The 17,295-nt window shown below is 47.9% G+C and overlaps 1 protein-coding gene across 1 annotated transcript; it reads right to left on the bottom strand.

The window, feature by feature from the left end:
- Positions 1-634: 634 nt before the first annotated feature.
- On the bottom strand, positions 635-13,319 carry LOC147914052 (cytochrome P450 4A11-like). The gene is made up of 12 exons (XM_087445787.1): positions 13,066-13,319; positions 8,445-8,586; positions 7,742-7,786; positions 7,134-7,261; positions 6,025-6,149; positions 5,518-5,672; positions 4,959-5,065; positions 4,683-4,873; positions 4,451-4,584; positions 3,468-3,532; positions 3,248-3,324; positions 635-803 (listed from the first exon to the last, which is right to left on the bottom strand). The coding sequence occupies exons 1-12, from the start codon at positions 13,258-13,260 to the stop codon at positions 635-637; spliced, it is 1,533 nt and encodes a 510-aa protein (XP_087301913.1). The 5' UTR covers positions 13,261-13,319.
- Between the last annotated feature and the right edge of the window lie 3,976 nt (positions 13,320-17,295).

Below are 17,295 nucleotides of genomic sequence, written 5' to 3' on the forward strand. Positions count from 1 at the left end.
CCTGTGTAATCACAAAGGTCTTCATAAGGAAGCAGGCCAGGTGAAGACAGAGCAGAGAGACATTTGAAGATGCTGCTGGATTTGAATATGGAGGAGGCCCCAGGAGCCAAGGAATGCAGCTCTAGATGCTGGAAAGGCAAAGAGAGGGATTCTCTCCTAGAGGCCTGGAGGTAGGATGGCCCTGCCAACACCTTGGTTGTGGTCCAGTGAAGCCATTTCAGACTTCTGACTCCAGAACCGTAAAAGAAGAAATTTGCGTTATCTTAAGTCACTAAGGCTGTGGTAAATTATTATAGCAGCAAAGGAAACTAAGACAGGGATGGACAGATGAACAGAAAGGGGAAGACAGGGAGAGGACAGACAGGCTGGAGGAGAGGTTGGCGATGAGGAGTTAGATGACAGTTAGAGATGCAGGTGAGTCAGAGACAGACGGACGAACAGGTAGGAGGCCTGGAGAAGGATAAGAGTGAGAAGGGTGATAGTCTGATGGGCAGGTGGCAGGAGATCAGGTAGGCTGGCAGGTGGGCAGATAGAAAGCTAGAAGTGGGAAGACAGGCAGGGGACTGGAGAGAGTGACAGGAAGACAGGATGTCTGCAAGGGTCTCTCTGAGCCTCTCCTTGTCCCCAAGAAGGGTTAGAGGAGCTTCCTGAGACGCAGGTGAATCCCATTCTTGGACTTCAACACAATTCTTGGGAGGGGAACAGGGACTCTGGAGAGATCCGGTGTCAGATCAAAGCGGAGCAGTGTCAGGGCCACGGCCACCTTCAGCTCATTCATGGCAAACTGCTTCCCGATGCAGTTCCTGGGCCAGGGAGGGGAAACAAAATGAGAAGTGGCCTCAAACTCTGCTGCGAGCTGGGCACAGATTGACGCACTGGGCCCCAGCCAGGAACAGGGCATTCAGGGCTCTCCTGCATGTGGCCCAGCCCCGATCCCATCCTTACAGGTCACACACCTCTACCCCAAGCCTTGGTTCACACCCTCCCCCTGATCTCTGACAAAGCCTACTTCCCTCCAGGACTAGCTCCTAACTCCTACTTCTGCTCTCAGCAGGCCTGGAATCCTGTTAGGTGAGGGTCAGTGCTCTAAGCCACAAGTCAAGTCAAGTGAATCACTAAGAAAGTTAATTATTAATTTGCTCACTGACTCCACAGTTTCTGGTTTCACAATGTGGAGAGCAGGTCAGGGCACGGTAGGGGGTGGGGTGGGCCACACTCTCAGACCCTCACCCTCTAGGGGGACACACAGAGACCCCGATCCTCAGAGAGAGGACATGATGGAGTTGTGTAAGGAAGTCAAAATGGCAACAGGGAAGCTTCTCGGAGGGGCCATGGGTTAGCAACCCTCAGCCTCCTGTACCATCTGACTCCCAATTAATGGTCCACACTCCTGCCTCCCCCTCATCCCCTCAGTCCACCAGCTTCTGTAGCCTTCCAGTCTAGCCCAGAAATGTTCCTCCTTGCCATCCCTCAGTCTCCTCACCTGGACTTTTCTGTCTCCCTGCCTCCCCTCCCTCTACACTGAAGCTATGGTCCAGCTCAGACCCTCCTGTGCCCTCCATCACAGGAAGGACATATCCAAATGCCTCAGCTGGCACCAAACCCCTCTGTGGGTTGTTGCCTCACTCACCTCTTACCTGTCCAGCTCCACATCCTAGCTAGCTCATGTTGAGATCGCTGAGAATGCCTCCCTCCACCTCTACCTGCCACATGCTCAAGGCTAAATCCAATGACAGCCCACCCTCACTTCCTCTGCTGGCTTTGCTTCTTCCTCCCCAGACCCCAAGTCACCATTAATGTTTTACTGAAGGACACATCACCTTTCAGTGCCCAGGACAGTGCCAGAAACATGAAATATCCAAAAATCTGCTCAGTGATTGAATGAGCAAGTGAATGAATGAATGAATGAATGATGTGTGTCTTGAGTAGAGGTATTTGTTTCTTGACTGTGAACTCTTGGAGGCAGGGATAGTATCTTTCATCTCCGTGCTCCCATCTCCCAGCACAGGACTTGGCACACAGAGGCAGGCTTAATACATGGTTTTATAATTGAATGAAGTTAATTGAACTGATAAAGAAAATAAACTGAAATGGAATAAATAAAAGCAGACATTAGTTCTGACCTAGGAATTGAGCTGCCTAGTACTCTCCTGTCCTCTAGTGGCAGCCACAGCCTGCAGCCAGTGTCTGTGAGGAAGGACCCAGTTCTGGGAGAAACCAAATCCTAGAGCCAATTTCTGGAAGAACAATTGCTTAAAGCCTGTTCTGTGAAAGTGAAGAATTCACCATTTGAAGAATTCACAGAATTACGGATTCAGAAAAATCATGTTTCTAACAACTACTTACAAGTTTGTAACTTGTGGAAGTTACTATTTCACAGGACGATTTCAGCAGCCTTGGAAGATTATTACAGCAGCCACTCGGAGTGGAGTCGTCCACCTCAACAGCTGTCACAAGTGTGCTTTGTATCTTACACAACAGGAAACTTTAAAATGCATGTGTCATACACAGAATAGTGGATTTTATCTCAAAACCAGTCGATTGTCGTCATTGTTATGATTTTTGCCAACATTGTACCATGTAGACTCTGGGTCTATAGTATATAGATCCAGATCTCATGTCATATAAAGAATTTTGCCAACTGGACAAGTTTTCATGGTTATATAAATATTAATATGCAGTCAAAATTTTAGACTGCAAAAATAGAGAAGGAACACATTAGTGTGAAACTTTCTTCCAAAGGCTACTGTAACCTTCCATGTAAGTGGCTGAGCAGTTAGGAGAAAAAAGGGGCTGGAAATTCAGACACATGCAAACATCATCATCAGTGAGTGGGATCAGGGAATTAAGGAGAAAAGGCTCTGGACTGGAATGTGAATGTGGGTAGAGAGAAAGCATCTGTTAAGATTATTGATAGTTGAGAAAAGCAAACATCCAAAGTTTAATTTCAAGAAAATTCTAATTTTGAAAAGTCATACTTCTAAAGTGGAGAAAACACCAGAATACACTGAACTTTGGAACAGCCACTGACACTGAATTGTGGCTGGCCATTGGGAAAGGCAGTGGGTCAAAGTCCCTGCATCGTGCCATGAAATATCACCTTTCTTTTGTACATAGAGACACATGCCTCTTTCCCCACACACCGACATACAAGTGCATAACTACAGACACCAATATGAACGTAGGAGGTCACAAACATCGGGTGTGCACCCGGTGACACTCCGCCTTCAAGTACAGAAAATCGCACCTTGGTCCTCCTGAGAAGGGCAGGAAAGCGTGGCTGTGTCGAGCAGAACCTGGTGCAAACCGGGAAGGATCAAACACCTGCAGAGAGAGCACCAGGGACAGGAGAGTGGGGTCAAGCCCCTCCTTCCAATCCATGAGGGGATAGGAGTCCCGAGGTGGGAGTGAGAGGAGGTGTTGGTCTGCAGAGATCATCCCATCTCATCCTCCCACGGCCATCATACCTCTGGATTTGGCCACACCTTTGGGTTGTGGTGAAGGGCATAAAAGGAGAGCACAGTCATGATTCCTGTGGGGCAGGAGGAGAAGAGAGAAGACTGATCATACCCATGGGGTGGGGCCCCCTCCCTCTGCCAGCAGGGGGCATGTGCATGCAGGAAAGTCTTGGGAGCCACTTCCCCTCACTCTGAGTGGAATGATCCTGCTGCAAGAGAGGTGGGGTGGACATGGCAAAGCTCATGTGCACAGATTAGGAGGAGAAAACCATGACCCAAGATTGAGGAGCAAGAAAGAATTGGAGGCTTACTTTTCGGAGAAACTCAAGTGATGACTCACATTTATCAAGTGCCATCCATGAGCCCTTGGGGAATTGTGTTAACTCATTCAATCCTCACATCAACCCTCCAAGAAAGGCTCTCATATCCCCATTGTTCAGATGAGGCACCTGATCCTCAGAGACTGAGTGACTTGCCTATGATCACACAGCTAGGATGTGGCAGGGCTAGGACTCAAACCCAATGGGAGTTTAGCCAAGAGGTGGCCTCCAGCCATGGCAGAGGTCTCAGATCTGGTCATCAGCTGCTCTCTGCCATCAGCCCGAGGGCTCCTCAGAGACTGGTCCATCTGATCCATGACAGTGTATTCCCTAATCTCCCTCATTTGCCTAGACCCCATAAGGTAAGTACCACATCTCCCCTACCCCTGTCTGATTGTCTCTCCAGCCCTCACACCTCAGGGAGGTAGAACTTTAGGGCTAATTCCTGAGCCTACATTCAAAGGCTAGCATTTGTTTTTTGAGCTCTTGCTGGGTTCAAGGTCTGTGCTAGGGATTTCATACACTTCATCCTAACTACAAAGCAAGAATTGATTTTCTTGAGGGGACAACAAGACCCAGAGAGGTTCAGAACTGCTCTAGGACACAGACATTTCTAATCTTCCTTGTGTTCTTGCAGAGTGCTCAGGTTAGTGAGTGTGATGAGGTTCACACCTCTGGGTAAGGAGCGTCCGTCAGGGAAGGTGATGGGCTTGCTGAGCTCTCTGCCGACGCCTGGTACTGGTGGGTAGAGTCGCAGTGCCTCCTTGATGCACATGGTGGTGTAGGGCATCTGGTCCAGGTGGTCCCTGAAACCAAAGCCCATCCTTAAGGGCAGGCAGGGTCCGGGAGACCAGGGGCTTCTCTAGCTGAGTGGGGACAGCTCTCCCATCTCTCCAGCACTCACCAGGTGATGGAAGCGCCATCCTCCAGGAGCCTCTGGATCTCCTCCCGGCACCTCTGCTGATGCTCAGGGTGTGCGGCCAGAGCATAGAGGATCCAGGAGATGCCACTGGCTGTGGTGTCGTGGCCCTCGAACATGAACGTGTCCACCTCTGCACGGAGGTCCTCGTCAGACAAACTGCTCCCATTCTCCATCTGGGAAAGGCACAGCGAGAGTGCAGGGTTTGCCCCTTCTTCTGAGCTTCTGGCTAAGCCTCAGGCCTCTCCTACACACACTCACCTTGGCAAAGAGGAGAATGTCCAGGAAATCCAAGTGCCTCTTCTTCCTGACCTTCTCCAGCTCTCCCTCCTTCTGTAGGTGAGCCTTCCTCAGCTTGATCACTTGGTCTGTCCCAGAACAGTGGTTCCCAGGCAGAGCTGAGGTCTCTGGGTGCTCACATACAGCAACTCACAATAGCCCCATCTGCCCTCTGCCCCTATCTGGGTGCCCGGTGGCTCAGGATGAGTGTGGGAGTGGGTGTGCACATCAGGGGTGAGAGTTCTTGTACCCTCTGATTGCAGGTCAAAAATCCCCTCAATAGCGCAGCTCATGAGGCTCTGCTTGAATGCTGCTGGTAGGGCGTCTCATTTAACCATCAACCATGTGGTGCATAGCACCTGGTAGCCTAACATCATCAGCTCAGTTCCCAACCCTTGCACCAGGGAATTACCGAGCATAAGTGTGTCCCAGCTCCTGAAGAGGAACCTGGGGGCCTGGCTCTACCTGAGGGGACAGGGCCAGTCGCTTTGAAATGTGCCTGATGAAGGAGGGGAGTAGCTCAGGGAGAAGGAGCCAAAACCTGTGTGTTGATGGGCGAGCTGGCAGGCCTGGTGGTTCCAGAAGCCATTAGGGGTCAGCCTGTAGATGATGTCATTCTGGTGGAACATATTCCTCTTGCGGAGAAAAATCAGATTGTTCAGGTCCCCAACAGCCTGGATGTAGGATTGGGAGTTCCTGAAGGGAGAGGATGCAGAAGAGACTGGAGTGGAGGGAGGCCTCTGACCTGGAAGTGGAGTGGGGTTCTAGGTGGAGGTTTCCTCAGTCGATGGGGACCGGACACTCAGGCGTTGGTCTCAGTCCCTCATTATAAATGGTGTGGGCAGCCAGGCTTCTGCCTGTGCCAGGGACCAGGGATCTGTGGCCTAGTCAAGGTTTGGTCTGGTTGGAATTTGAACTTGGTCTGGAACTATCACCAGAATCTTGCTTTGTGTAGAAGTGAACATCTAAGTTGTCCCACTAGCCACTTAGGTAAGTCCACACCAGTGGGTAAGAAATAAGACTCTGCAGCTGAAGGGTTATCACTGACCTGTCTGTCTGGACGCTGTTCTGGTGGCTGAAGGCGCACTTCATGATGGTGTCCAGGGTCATCAAGGAGACATGTCCAAAGATCTCCAGATGTGAGTCCTGGCTGATGAGCTCCTCCCATTTGTCCTGTGGTGGGAGGGGGACATTGACACTACTGTACTCCCCAAGAAGGCCTGTGATGACAAGGCCATGCTCTTTCTCTGTCTCTCTAGATATCCTGTTAGGAGTCCCTTACTTTTCAGATCAGATACATTAAGCAAATTAAGACTGTAAAGCAAATGTTTGTAAAGTGAGGCCTATTTTCTCAGAAACTTTTATTATATAATTAAACATGTTCTGTCATAATAGTCTGAGCTAGTTTTGAATTTTAAGAACAATTTATGATGATAACCACCTTTTGGCAGACCAGAAAACATTGTCTTTAAGGAAACAAAGGGGGAAACTTCTCTGTTATGAGGCTGAAATAGACCTGAGAGACAGGTGAAGTCTAACTTTAGGGAGCAAACATGTCAAGGCAAAAGAAAGCCTAAGGGCTCGGTCCTGGGGCTCCTAAGGAAGGGACATCAGGGACGTCAATTCCTTTCATTCATCACACGTTAACTGAGCACAGTTGGTGAGAAATCACAGTTTTGGTCAGAAGTGAGGTTATAGCAGATCCCAGCTCAGAGTGTAGACTTGGTCTCCATTTCTCTCCAGGAGTGGCTCAAATCCATCAAGAAACCCTGGGCCCCAGTTCAGAGCCCATCTGACTGACATCCTGGTGTGTCCACCCTGCCGCTGAAGCTGCCACTGCTCAGATTACCCAGGCCCAGCTTGTCTTGCTGTCTAGGGGAATGACTTTTGGTCTAGTCCACTGGGATGAAGTTGTGGAGGTGAGAGGAGAGCAGACCATGTATCCACCATGGCCCTCCTTTCCCTTGGCAATAACCAAAGTGTGGATCGAAGATGGTACCTATACTGTCCTTTCCCATACACTTTTGGGGAGCTATGCCTCATAATGTTATTCTGGGTGCCTCTGTCTGCTGGCTGTCTGGGGGACACATGTGTCTGGAGTGGACTCTGTGAGTTTTGTTCTCTGTGAGCATGTGCAGGTGAGAGGGATGGACTTACCAGCATCACTCGGACAGAGTCAGCCATGAGCCCCACATAGGGCTTCAGGATGTCGTAGTGGAAGGCTGGGGTCAGCATCCGCCGGTGTTGGAACCACGTCTGCCCATTCAACAGGAGCAAACCATACCCTGGGCCAGAGATGGGGGTGTGTGGTGGTGGGAGGTACAATAAGAGCAAAGACTGGGGACAACTTGGGAGGAACCAAGGGTGTCAGAAGAAGGCCCATCATGGACAAAGGCAGGAAAGGCTAGTATATTTCAGGACCGAGAATTTCCCCAAATGGCTGGCACATAGGAAGTGACTGTGACAGCTGTGAGATAAAAGTTGAAAAAAAGTAGGGGGAAAGCCATAGAAGGACTTCAATAAAAGTCAGGCTGAGATCATTGGCAAGGACTGAGAAGTGGTGTAGAAGAAAGTGAGCTTCAGGAGGGCTCTCACCACAGTTAGGATGGGGAACTGTCTTGTTACAAGAAGAGAAATGAGGCTTGATCCAGAGATGAGGGCGGTGGCGTGGTGGCCAGGCACCTCTTGTTCTCTAGGAGCCCAAGAAATAGCTCTTGGCAAACTGAACTGGCCAGTGGACTGCAGTCCTAGTTAGACGTACTTACCAATCCAGGGAGCCATGAATCTGTAGTTACCAAGAGACTTTGGGTCTGAAAGGTAAGGAAGGGCATTACAGGAAGCTGGAGGGGCCCAAAGAATGCTGGCAGCCCTGTGAGGCAGCAGTGGTCCAGACCATGGGCTGCCATCCCTTCCTGATGATTGTCAGCTGCCGGTTTGTCTCAAGCCACCTCCCACTTGCCTCCTCTCCCTGACTCTCTCTGTCCTGATAGTTACTGTTGTCTCAGCAGCAGGACACCCACAGGACTAGGAAGGTGAATCTCCAAGAAACACTAGCTCTGTCCTCAGTGCCAAAGAAAATACAGAAGACTGGTTTTCCTACGATTGGTGGTGGCTTAGCCATCCCATGAGCCAGGACAGGGAACAATGAGAGGTGCCAAACACAAGTCAGTGGGCAAGGGAAATTGTCTTTCATTCTGGGGCAATTTACACAACAGATCATCTTCATTTGGTTAAAAAGGAAAGAAACAAAGAAAAGAAATAAGAAATTCAGCCCCACACAGCTCCTTAAGCCTTCAGTTTAAGTAAACAGTGTTGACATTAGGCTGGCTTGTGTGCTGGGAGGATGGTGGGAAGAGGGTTTAAGTATTGATGGCTGAACTGCCAGTCTCTTGTGGAATTTCACAGACCCAGGGGCATGTACCCAAGAGGGAAGAGCTGTTCCAACTTGGATGCGGGTTTCACTCTCACCTGATCTCCCCAGGATCACCTTCATGTAGTCAGGGTCATAGACAGTGAAGAGAACCTCGCTTCCCCACAGCCAGCGAGGACAGGCACACGGGAATTTCTCTACCCTTTTCAGAAGCTCTTGTAGTTCCTGGTCCTTTTGGAACTGTCACCAAGGGAAAGACAAATCAATAAAACCTTTGTCTTTAGGTCCACTGCTTGGAGTGGTGGTGTAGGGCAGAATGGGCACAGGGAGATAGTTCTGGATGTGTCAGCAGTGATTAGGAGTTTGGAACTGTTTCTGAAGAGCTGGGCTCTAATCTGGACTCTTGCTCTTTCAACAAGTATTGGCCTAAAGCCTGATTCTGGCTTCTGGTTGGGCCATCTCTGGGCCCTCACTCAGAACTGCCTTCAGAATCTTACCCATAGTCCGTGCTTGATAAATGTCCAACAAGGGACTCCATGGTGTACAAAAGTTTTTCATAGACTTAAGATATTAGAGTTATTGGTTGAATTGTGTCCCCCTCAACTTTGTTGAAATCCTAACCCCTATCTCAGAATGTGACTTTATTTGGAGATAGGGTCTTTACAGGGTTAATCAAGTTTAAGTGAGGTCATTAGGGTCAGCCCTAATCAAATATGTCCAGTGTCTTTATGAAAAGGGGGAAATTGGGATACAGAGACAGACACTCATCAAGAGAAGATGATGTGAAGGGATGTATGGAGAAGAGAGTGATTTACTAGCCAAGGAGACAGCCTGCAGCAGATGCTTCCCTCAGAGTCTGAAGAAGGAACCAACCTCAGTAATTCCTTGATTTTGGATGTCTAGTCTCCAGAACTGTGAGACACTAAATTTCTGTTGTTTTAGCCACCCAGTTTGTGGTACTTTGTTATGGCAGCCCCAGGAAACTAGAACAATATGTAATGCTCGAGGTAAAGCTGTGTGAGGGATGGATTATTACTCAATCCTGTAGATCACTGAAGAATGAGGAGACCCATGTTGGAGGATATGTCCAGGTGAGCTGCATTTCAGCCCAAGCCTGCTGACCCCAAGGTGTCCTTCCCCGAGGTTCCCAAGGCTCCCTGGGTGTCTCTCTTATCATATTTTAACTCAGTGTTCTTATTACTGGGCACCGTGTTGGCAAACTTACCTTTAATATCTGTGATCGCTGTGTGCTTAGAGCCAGCACTGAGCATGGTTCATAGGAATTATGCCTTAATTTTCAAAGAAGGAATAAGTGCATGAAGGCATGAATGAGTACATGTAGGACAGTGAATGAGGGAGGCTTGATTAAAACTCTTGTTGCAAATGACAGATATAATCTTGAGCTAATGTAAGAAGAAGAAAGAGGACAAGAAAGAAGGCTGAGGACCCAGGAGTGTCTTGTGGAGCCCATGGGCAGGGAATAGTCAGGATGTGGAAGCGGCAGAACCAGGGACTGGAGAGCTGCCAGGACTGTGTCTCTTTCTCTCTCTCTGTACGTGCATGCATTCATTCTCTCAGCAAATGTTTATGGAGGCTCTACCTTGTCCCAGACACATTTCTGGAAGCTGATGATACAGCCATGAATGAACAGAAAACAGTCCCCGTCCTTGTGGAGCTGGGTCCCCGTGGTGGAGAAGGGCAGTTCTACCCTCTGGGGCTGGGACGTTACCCTTCTACCACATGTCATGTCTGCGTGGCACTGTGCATCCTATTCTGAGAATCTGATTGTAATATCATGGCCAAGGGGTCCACCAGCTACAATCAACTGTGGCTGGGGTTGAATAGGGCTTTCAGGGGCCCACCCTTTGTGGGGGAAGAGGTCTCAGACAGGTAAGCTGAGCAGACATTCCCAAATGTTTCCATTGCAGTGAAGGAGCAAATATATGAATGAGTAGATAAGCAGATGGATTCACTCGTTCATTTATTTGATATCTGCATATTGAGTACTTACTTTGGGTCAATTGCCATCTTCATTGCTGGAGATTCAACAGTGAACAACAGAAATCCCTGCTTCTGTGGAGCTTATGTTCTAGTGGGGGTGGGGGTGGGGCAGACAATCCTGCCCTTAACTGAGAGGTGTCCTGCTTGAATTACTTCAGAAGGTCTGTGCTCCCAGGTCATGTCCAGCACTGGGGCTGCCCTTCTCCCTTGATCTAGTGCAGGGACTGACCAGTGCGAGCTTCTTACCGCCCCAGCTATGTTACCTGGTCCTCTCGGATCCCCTCCTATTGGCCCAGTGGAGGCCTGGGGACCCTGTTTCAGCACAGTAGTGTGCCTCCTTTCTGATTGCTTGGTGCCCAAGCCAGTCAGCTTCCTGAAATCCCTGCTCCTGGGCACTGTTATTATTTCCCTTTGGGGACCCCAAGGAGCTAAACTGTGTTCTGCCTGTCCATTCTCCTCTCTGGGCCATTCTGGTGCCCACTGGTCTGTCAGCCCTCCAGTCAACCGGCTGGGGCTGCCATCTGTCCCTGAGCAGGTCTGGCGAGAGCCAGTTGAGACTCTTGTAGAGGAGATGGTGCCCATGGTGGCAGTGGTGGCAACCCTATAGGCAAATACCCAGTGCCCATCTGGACTCCAGGCACTGGAGCCACTCAGAGCAGGCAGTGCTTCACTGCAGCTGTCCTCACCTGGCTGCCCCTGGGACTGCAGCTGCAAAGGAATTTCCCAACGGGAGACAAAAGGAGAGTAGGTAGACAGGAAATAATGGGGCCGCAGAGGCCATCGCCAGATGTGTGGGTTCTGCTGACATGGCAGCTACGCCTGTGATAGGAGGGACAACACAGGGAAAGATAGAGGTGTCTGGGGGTATTTGGATCCCAAAGTTGTGAGTCTCCTTTTCATAGTTCCTGCTGGATTTCACCCCTATTTAATGCCATGAGTTTGTTAAGTGTACAAAATGCTCATCCTTCACAGGCATTAATATTATTTTAAATCATACAAATCAGAGTGAGTGTAACTGTGACCCTCGTCTGTGCCAGTCCCCATTCTAAGATTGTAATAACTCACTTGAGTACTATCAGCATCATCATCACCCTCAATTTAGAGATGAGGAGGTATAGAGCGGGTGTTCAAAGTGTGTGGCAGAGCTGGGATGTGAATCTGGGTATGCTGGCAACAGAGCCCATATGCTGACCTGCCACACCTTGTCACTTGTCATCTGGCCTGAAAGATTAGCTTCTACCAAATTACATGTGGCATTCTAATTCCTGACTCAGCCAATAACAGAGATATTCAATAAACGAAAATCTCAGGCAGTATCATAAGAGCAAGAAAAATTTGGCTGCAGTATCTGTCAGGCCAGCAGAAGGTGAGAGGTGATTCAGCACCAGGAGTAATGTTAGTTATGTAAATGGAAATGATCTACTTACTGGGTCTACCTCTCATCTAATGACCATCCGTGTCATGAGAAAGTCACTGGAGGAATTTTTAGTGGTTCCATATGTCAAATCCTAGCTCAGAAAGGTGACAACTGCATCAAACAAAATGTCACAATTTCTCCAAATCAGGAGATAATCTGGAGTGATCAGTACAACAATTTGCAGGAATAGACTGGGCCTTGGCTGTCTCTCTGCGGCTGGTATAACAGTTCCCGTCTTGGCTCCCCTCTGCTGACAATCACTTGGCCTCCTTCTCTGAGAAGACGGAAGCCTCAGCTCTCTGCAACACCCCACCTCCAAGGCTTGTTCAGTCCACACACCCCTGGTGAGCCCCTCTCCATGCGGCCCCTCACCTTGCTCTGGGCCCTCCCCATCAGGGACCAGCACTAACAGAGCTGGCTGGGGAGGCATGGTCTCTCACCCAACCTGCAGGCTCCTTCCTCTGTCTCTCCACACACCTGAGTCAAGCATCCCTATGTGTCAGGCTCTGTGCTGGGTACTGGGGCACAGGAAGAGGGATGACATCCTCCACCCCAAGCAGCTCACAGTACAGGGTTTGGGGAATCAGAGCTGGGAGGCAAACATTCTGTTTAGTGGTGCAACTTGAATGTCAGTACTCCTTACCTGGGGCCATCCTGGACACCTGCTCGCTCATGTGTGCCGGGGACTTGTCAGGGTTTTAGCAATGAAGTCACCAGTCTGGGAAATCCCTCAGTCTTGTGCACACGGAGCTTGTTGGCCCCCTACACCTGACATCACCCCCAAGCCCAGCAGGTGAGCCTCTTTTCCTGTCACTTGACACCTTCTTGCATTCCTGTCTATAGTCTCCACAGACTATGAACCCCACAGGGCAGGGATCCACAGACTGAAGTCTGTGTTCCCAGGCAAGCGCAGGGCCAGGCAGAGAGGATGTGGTGGAGTGATTGGGGCAAGGAAGCATCTAGAAGCCCATTCTGTGACAACATCTGAGGCTGCTCATCCTGCAGAAGGGGGAGACTCTGGAAAGAACTAAAGTAATGTCCTAAAGTGCAGGGCTGCCAGGACAGCCTGCAGGTCTGCCTAAGGAAGGAGTGTCTGACAGACCTGAGAACCCCAGCACAGGCTTCCTGAGAGGGAATGAGCTCCCTGGACCGGGATGAGGAGCTGAGAACTGAGAAGTAAACTGGTTTTTCCCAGGGGCCACATAATGGTCACACAAGGCTTTGTCAGATGGACTTGTTGACCACGATCTCAGAGCCCTGACCATTTCCTACTCCCACTCCTCCATCCCGCTCCTTCCTACCTCCTGGCTGTGCCCGTAGAGCCAGTGGGAAGGAGGGCACGGGAACTCCTGGACGGCTTTGAGCAGCCACTGCCTGCGCAGGTAGAGCTGGGCTGCCTTGAGCAGCAGCAGAACAAGGCCCAGCAGGAAGGCCACTTGCAGGAGCCCAGAGATACCACCCAGGTGTCTGGTGGGGCTCAGCACAGAGACACTCATGGTGCAGAGGCTTCTGGAGCACTGACTTCCCTGACTGTTGCTGACCTCCCCTGAGCACCCAGCCCAAGTCAGTCAGGAGAGAATTGTCCCACCCACCTGTGGGGAGGGCAAAGGGTGAGGGCAGAACTTAGACCTGGGCCACCAGCGTTGATTAACTGTGGAGGATCCACATTGCGAAACAGTGAGAGAAAAGCTTTCTCAGCTGACAGTGATAATGGCCCTGTACACATCAACCTTCCACTCATCCATTTCCTAACCAAACACTTAATAAGCACCTCCTATGTCCCAGGCAGATGCTAGGTGCTGGGACACAGCTGCAAGCAAAACAGACATGAACCCTGGCTTCGAGGAATCCATAGTCTGGTTTACAAATGTTCAGTAGGTGTGGTTGGTTTATTCATGATCCCCATTTCAGAGATGAAAACTAGTTACAGAGAGGTAAAGTGATGCGGCTGGAGGGAAACAGTGGGGCAAGTCCCAGCTGGGATTAGAATACTTCTCTGTTGGACTCTGAAATGGCCTGTCTCAGCTGACTCTGCAGTATTCCCCAGGGTTTGTCCCAGTCCACTGTCCATTTGTGACCCGGGGTGACAGCGCTGGTGGATAGAGAACTGGCCTTGGACTCAGGAGGCTCAGCCCCAGGTTAGGCTTACTACATGGCAGCCAGCAACTTAAACTCTGTGAGCCTCAGTTTCTCCTTTTGTAAGGAGGGGATAATAATCCCATTCCTATGTACATGCTAGGAATGCTCATTTATTTGTTCAATCATTCATTGACTCAGCAAATATTCCTTGAGCACACAGCCTAGGTCAAGGCAGAAAACTAATTTAGTACAAAAAATATTCAAGGCCTATACTGGGGAATGAATAGTGAACCAGGTCCACCCAGGGAAGGAGAAAACTGAAAAAAGGAAGGGGGTCTTGAAGAATGTATAGGAGTTCATTCAGTGCAGAGTGTTAGAGAGAGAGATGAGCACTGAAAAAGTCATGGAGATCATATACAAAGGTGGAAGAGATGGGGGCAAGTTAACCTTCAAGTCTTTCACCCTCAAGTTTTTCATGAGTAACTAGCTCAAGTTCATATGCAAGGCCCATAATTCATAAGGTAAAACAATATATTTCAGGAAGAACTTCTTGGAAGGCAGCCTTCCTAGGGGCCATTTCCTCCTGACCTGCTCCCTTACCCATCTAACCTCTTACTCCCAACACCTTATTCCTTTGCCCTACCTCGTGACAGGTGATTCATCACACACCTGATGGGGCAGAGTTCTTTTCTTTCTCTCCTAAATTCTGGGCTCCTGTCCAAACTGCAGAGCATGTAACCACTTACATCCATTTCTGTCACCCTTCCCCTAGTTCTGTGGTTACTTTCCATCCTCTTCCACCCCCACCCCAGGGACTCTTGGACCCTGACTCTTTCCCTTACTTGACTCAGCAACAGCTTTTCACCCACGACACCTGTGGCAGTAGTGGATGGAGCTTTGGGGTCAGAGAGCATGGATCTGAATTCTGGTTGTAACTCCTTCTTGCCCTCACCGAGTGCTCAGTTTCTTCTGTATAGTTGGGCTCAAAATGCTTGGTAATAGCTAACATTCAGAGGCACTTTCTATGTTCTGGGCACGGAGCAAAGAATTTTAAATGGTTTCTCCCACAACAACTCCACACAACATATTTTCTAAAAAATCCCTGACTCTAGGCGAGGAAACTGAGGCACAAAGAGGTTCACTGCTTGCCCAGGGTCACCCTGTTGGTAAGAGGTGGAGCCAGGATTCAAACCCAGGCAGTCTTGCTCCAGAGACTTTGCTGTTGACCAGTAATGTAAAGAGATGATTGTTGGGTTGAGCCTCCAGTCCATACATGGTGGCCCCTGAAGTTTCCAGGGGGCATTTCATGTTTGCTCTGATTTATCCAGTGTTTCTAAGCAGCAGGAGAGTGTTTCAGGTTATCAGCTCCACATATTGGCCTCAATGCAGCCTCACTATCCAGGGCTGTTGTGAGAAAGTGTTGGGTAAACCACATGGCTAGATGTAGCTGTCACTGAAAATGATGTTTATGGGGGATTTTTAATGGTATAAGAAAAGCTTATAACAAAGTGATCAAAGCAGAATGTACAACTGTCTGTAGAGTATGAGCTGAGCTCTGAGAAAGTTGTGCTGCCATGGTCAACAGTTATCAACCAGTAAATGTCTTTCCCATTCCTTTCTATCCACACACCCCCACCAAGGACTCCTTGAAGGTGGTAACTAGGCCTCTGTGTCCTTATGCTCCCACAGCATGGAACACAGGACTGCGCCTGCTGATGGTGCCAATAAATACAATCCAGTGGCATTAATTACATTCACTTTTGTACAGCTATCACCACTACCTATTTCCAAAATTTTGCATCATTGTAAACAGAAACTGTGTCACCATTAGGCATTAACTTCCCATTCTGCCTTCCCACAGCCCTGGTAATCTCTAATCTACTTTCTGTCTCTACAAATTTTCATATTCTACATTCCACATGTAAGTGGAATCATACAATATTTTTCTTTTTATGTCTGGCTTCTTTCACTTAGTACAATGTTTTCAAGGTTCATCCATGTTGTGGCATGTATCAGACTTCATTCCTTTTTATGTCTGAATAATATGTCTTGGTAGGTATATACCACATTTTGTATATCCATTCATGTATTGATGGTCACATGGGTTCTTTCTACCTTTTGTCTGTTGTGAGTATGTTGCAATGAACATTGCCCTGCAACTATCTGAGTCCTTGCTTTGAATCCCTTTGGCTATGTGCCTAGGAGTAGAATTACTGGATCACAAGATAACTCTACGTTTAGCTTTTTAAGAAACTGTCAAACTGTTTTCCATAGAGGCCGCACCATTTCACATTCACCAGTAATGCAAAAGAGTCCCAATTTCTTCACATTCCATCCAACATTTTTATTTTCTATTTGTTTATTTTTAAAAAACTAATTATAACCATCCTAAAGGATGTGAAGTGGTATCTCGTTGTGGTTGTAATTTACATTTCCCTAATGACTAACGATGTTGAACATCTTTTCATGTGCTTTTTTCCATTTGCATATCTTCCTTGGAGATGTCTATTGATGTCCCTTGCCCATTCGTGAATGGGTCGTTGATTTTTTGTTGTTGAGTTGTAGGGTTCTTTTTTATTCTGATATGATTTGTGAAGATTTTCTCCCATTCTGTGGACTGTCTTTTAATTCTTTGATCTATTTTGTGTTACTTTTTGTATGTGGTGTAAGGTAAGGGTCCAGCTTCACTATTCTGCATGTGAATATCCAGTTTTCCCGGCATCGTTTGTAGAAAAGACTGTCTTTTCCTCATTGAATTGTCTTGGCAGCCTTCTTGAATATCAATTGACCATATGGCTGAGGGCTTATTTCTGGGTTCTCTATTTGTTCGTTTTTTCTTTGTGCCTGTCCTTATGCCAGTATCACAGTGGTTTGTTTACTGAAGCTTGGTAGTAAAATTTTGAAATCAGGAAGTATGAGTTCTCCACCTTTTTTATTCTTTTTCAAGTTAATTTTTACTCTTTGGAGTCCCTTGAGATTCCATATAAATCTAGGGATAGATTTTTCTATTTCTGTAAAAAACATCATTGGAGTTTTGATAGGGATTGTATTGAATCTGTTGATCACTTTCTGTAATATTGTCATCTTAATGATATTAAGTGTTTCAATCCATTAACATAGGATGTCTTTCCATTTATTTGTGTCTTCTTTAACTTTTTTTCGGCAATGTTTTATAGTTTTCAGTGTACAAATCTTTCACCTCGTTAGTTAAATTTATCTCTATGTATTTTATTTTTTTCATGCTATTGCAGATGGATTTTTAAAAATTCTCTTTTCAGATTGTTCCTTGCAAATATGAAGAAATAAAACTGATTTTGTATGTTGGTTTTATATCCTGCAATTTTGCTGAATTTGTTTATTAGCTGAAAAATTTCTTGTTGATTCTTTAGGGTTTTCTACATATAGGATCATATCATCTGCAGACACAGATAATTTTACTTCCTCCTTTCTAA

This window comes from Ceratotherium simum, chromosome 22 (genome assembly GCF_057802395.1).
Source record: "Ceratotherium simum simum isolate JZ-2026a chromosome 22, ASM5780239v1, whole genome shotgun sequence".
Classification (NCBI taxonomy): domain Eukaryota; kingdom Metazoa; phylum Chordata; class Mammalia; order Perissodactyla; family Rhinocerotidae; genus Ceratotherium; species Ceratotherium simum.

Coding starts and splice junctions, on each gene's coding strand:
- LOC147914052 (XM_087445787.1), bottom strand. CDS start 13,260: ATGAGTGTCTCTGTGCTGAGCCCCACCAGACACCTGGGTGGTATCTCT. Junction 8,587..13,065: donor TCTACGGGCACAGCCAGGAG/GTAGGAAGGAGC, acceptor CCTTGGTGACAG/TTCCAAAAGGACCAGGAACT. Junction 5,673..6,024: donor AACAGCGTCCAGACAGACAG/GTCAGTGATAAC, acceptor CTCTCCCTTCAG/GAACTCCCAATCCTACATCC.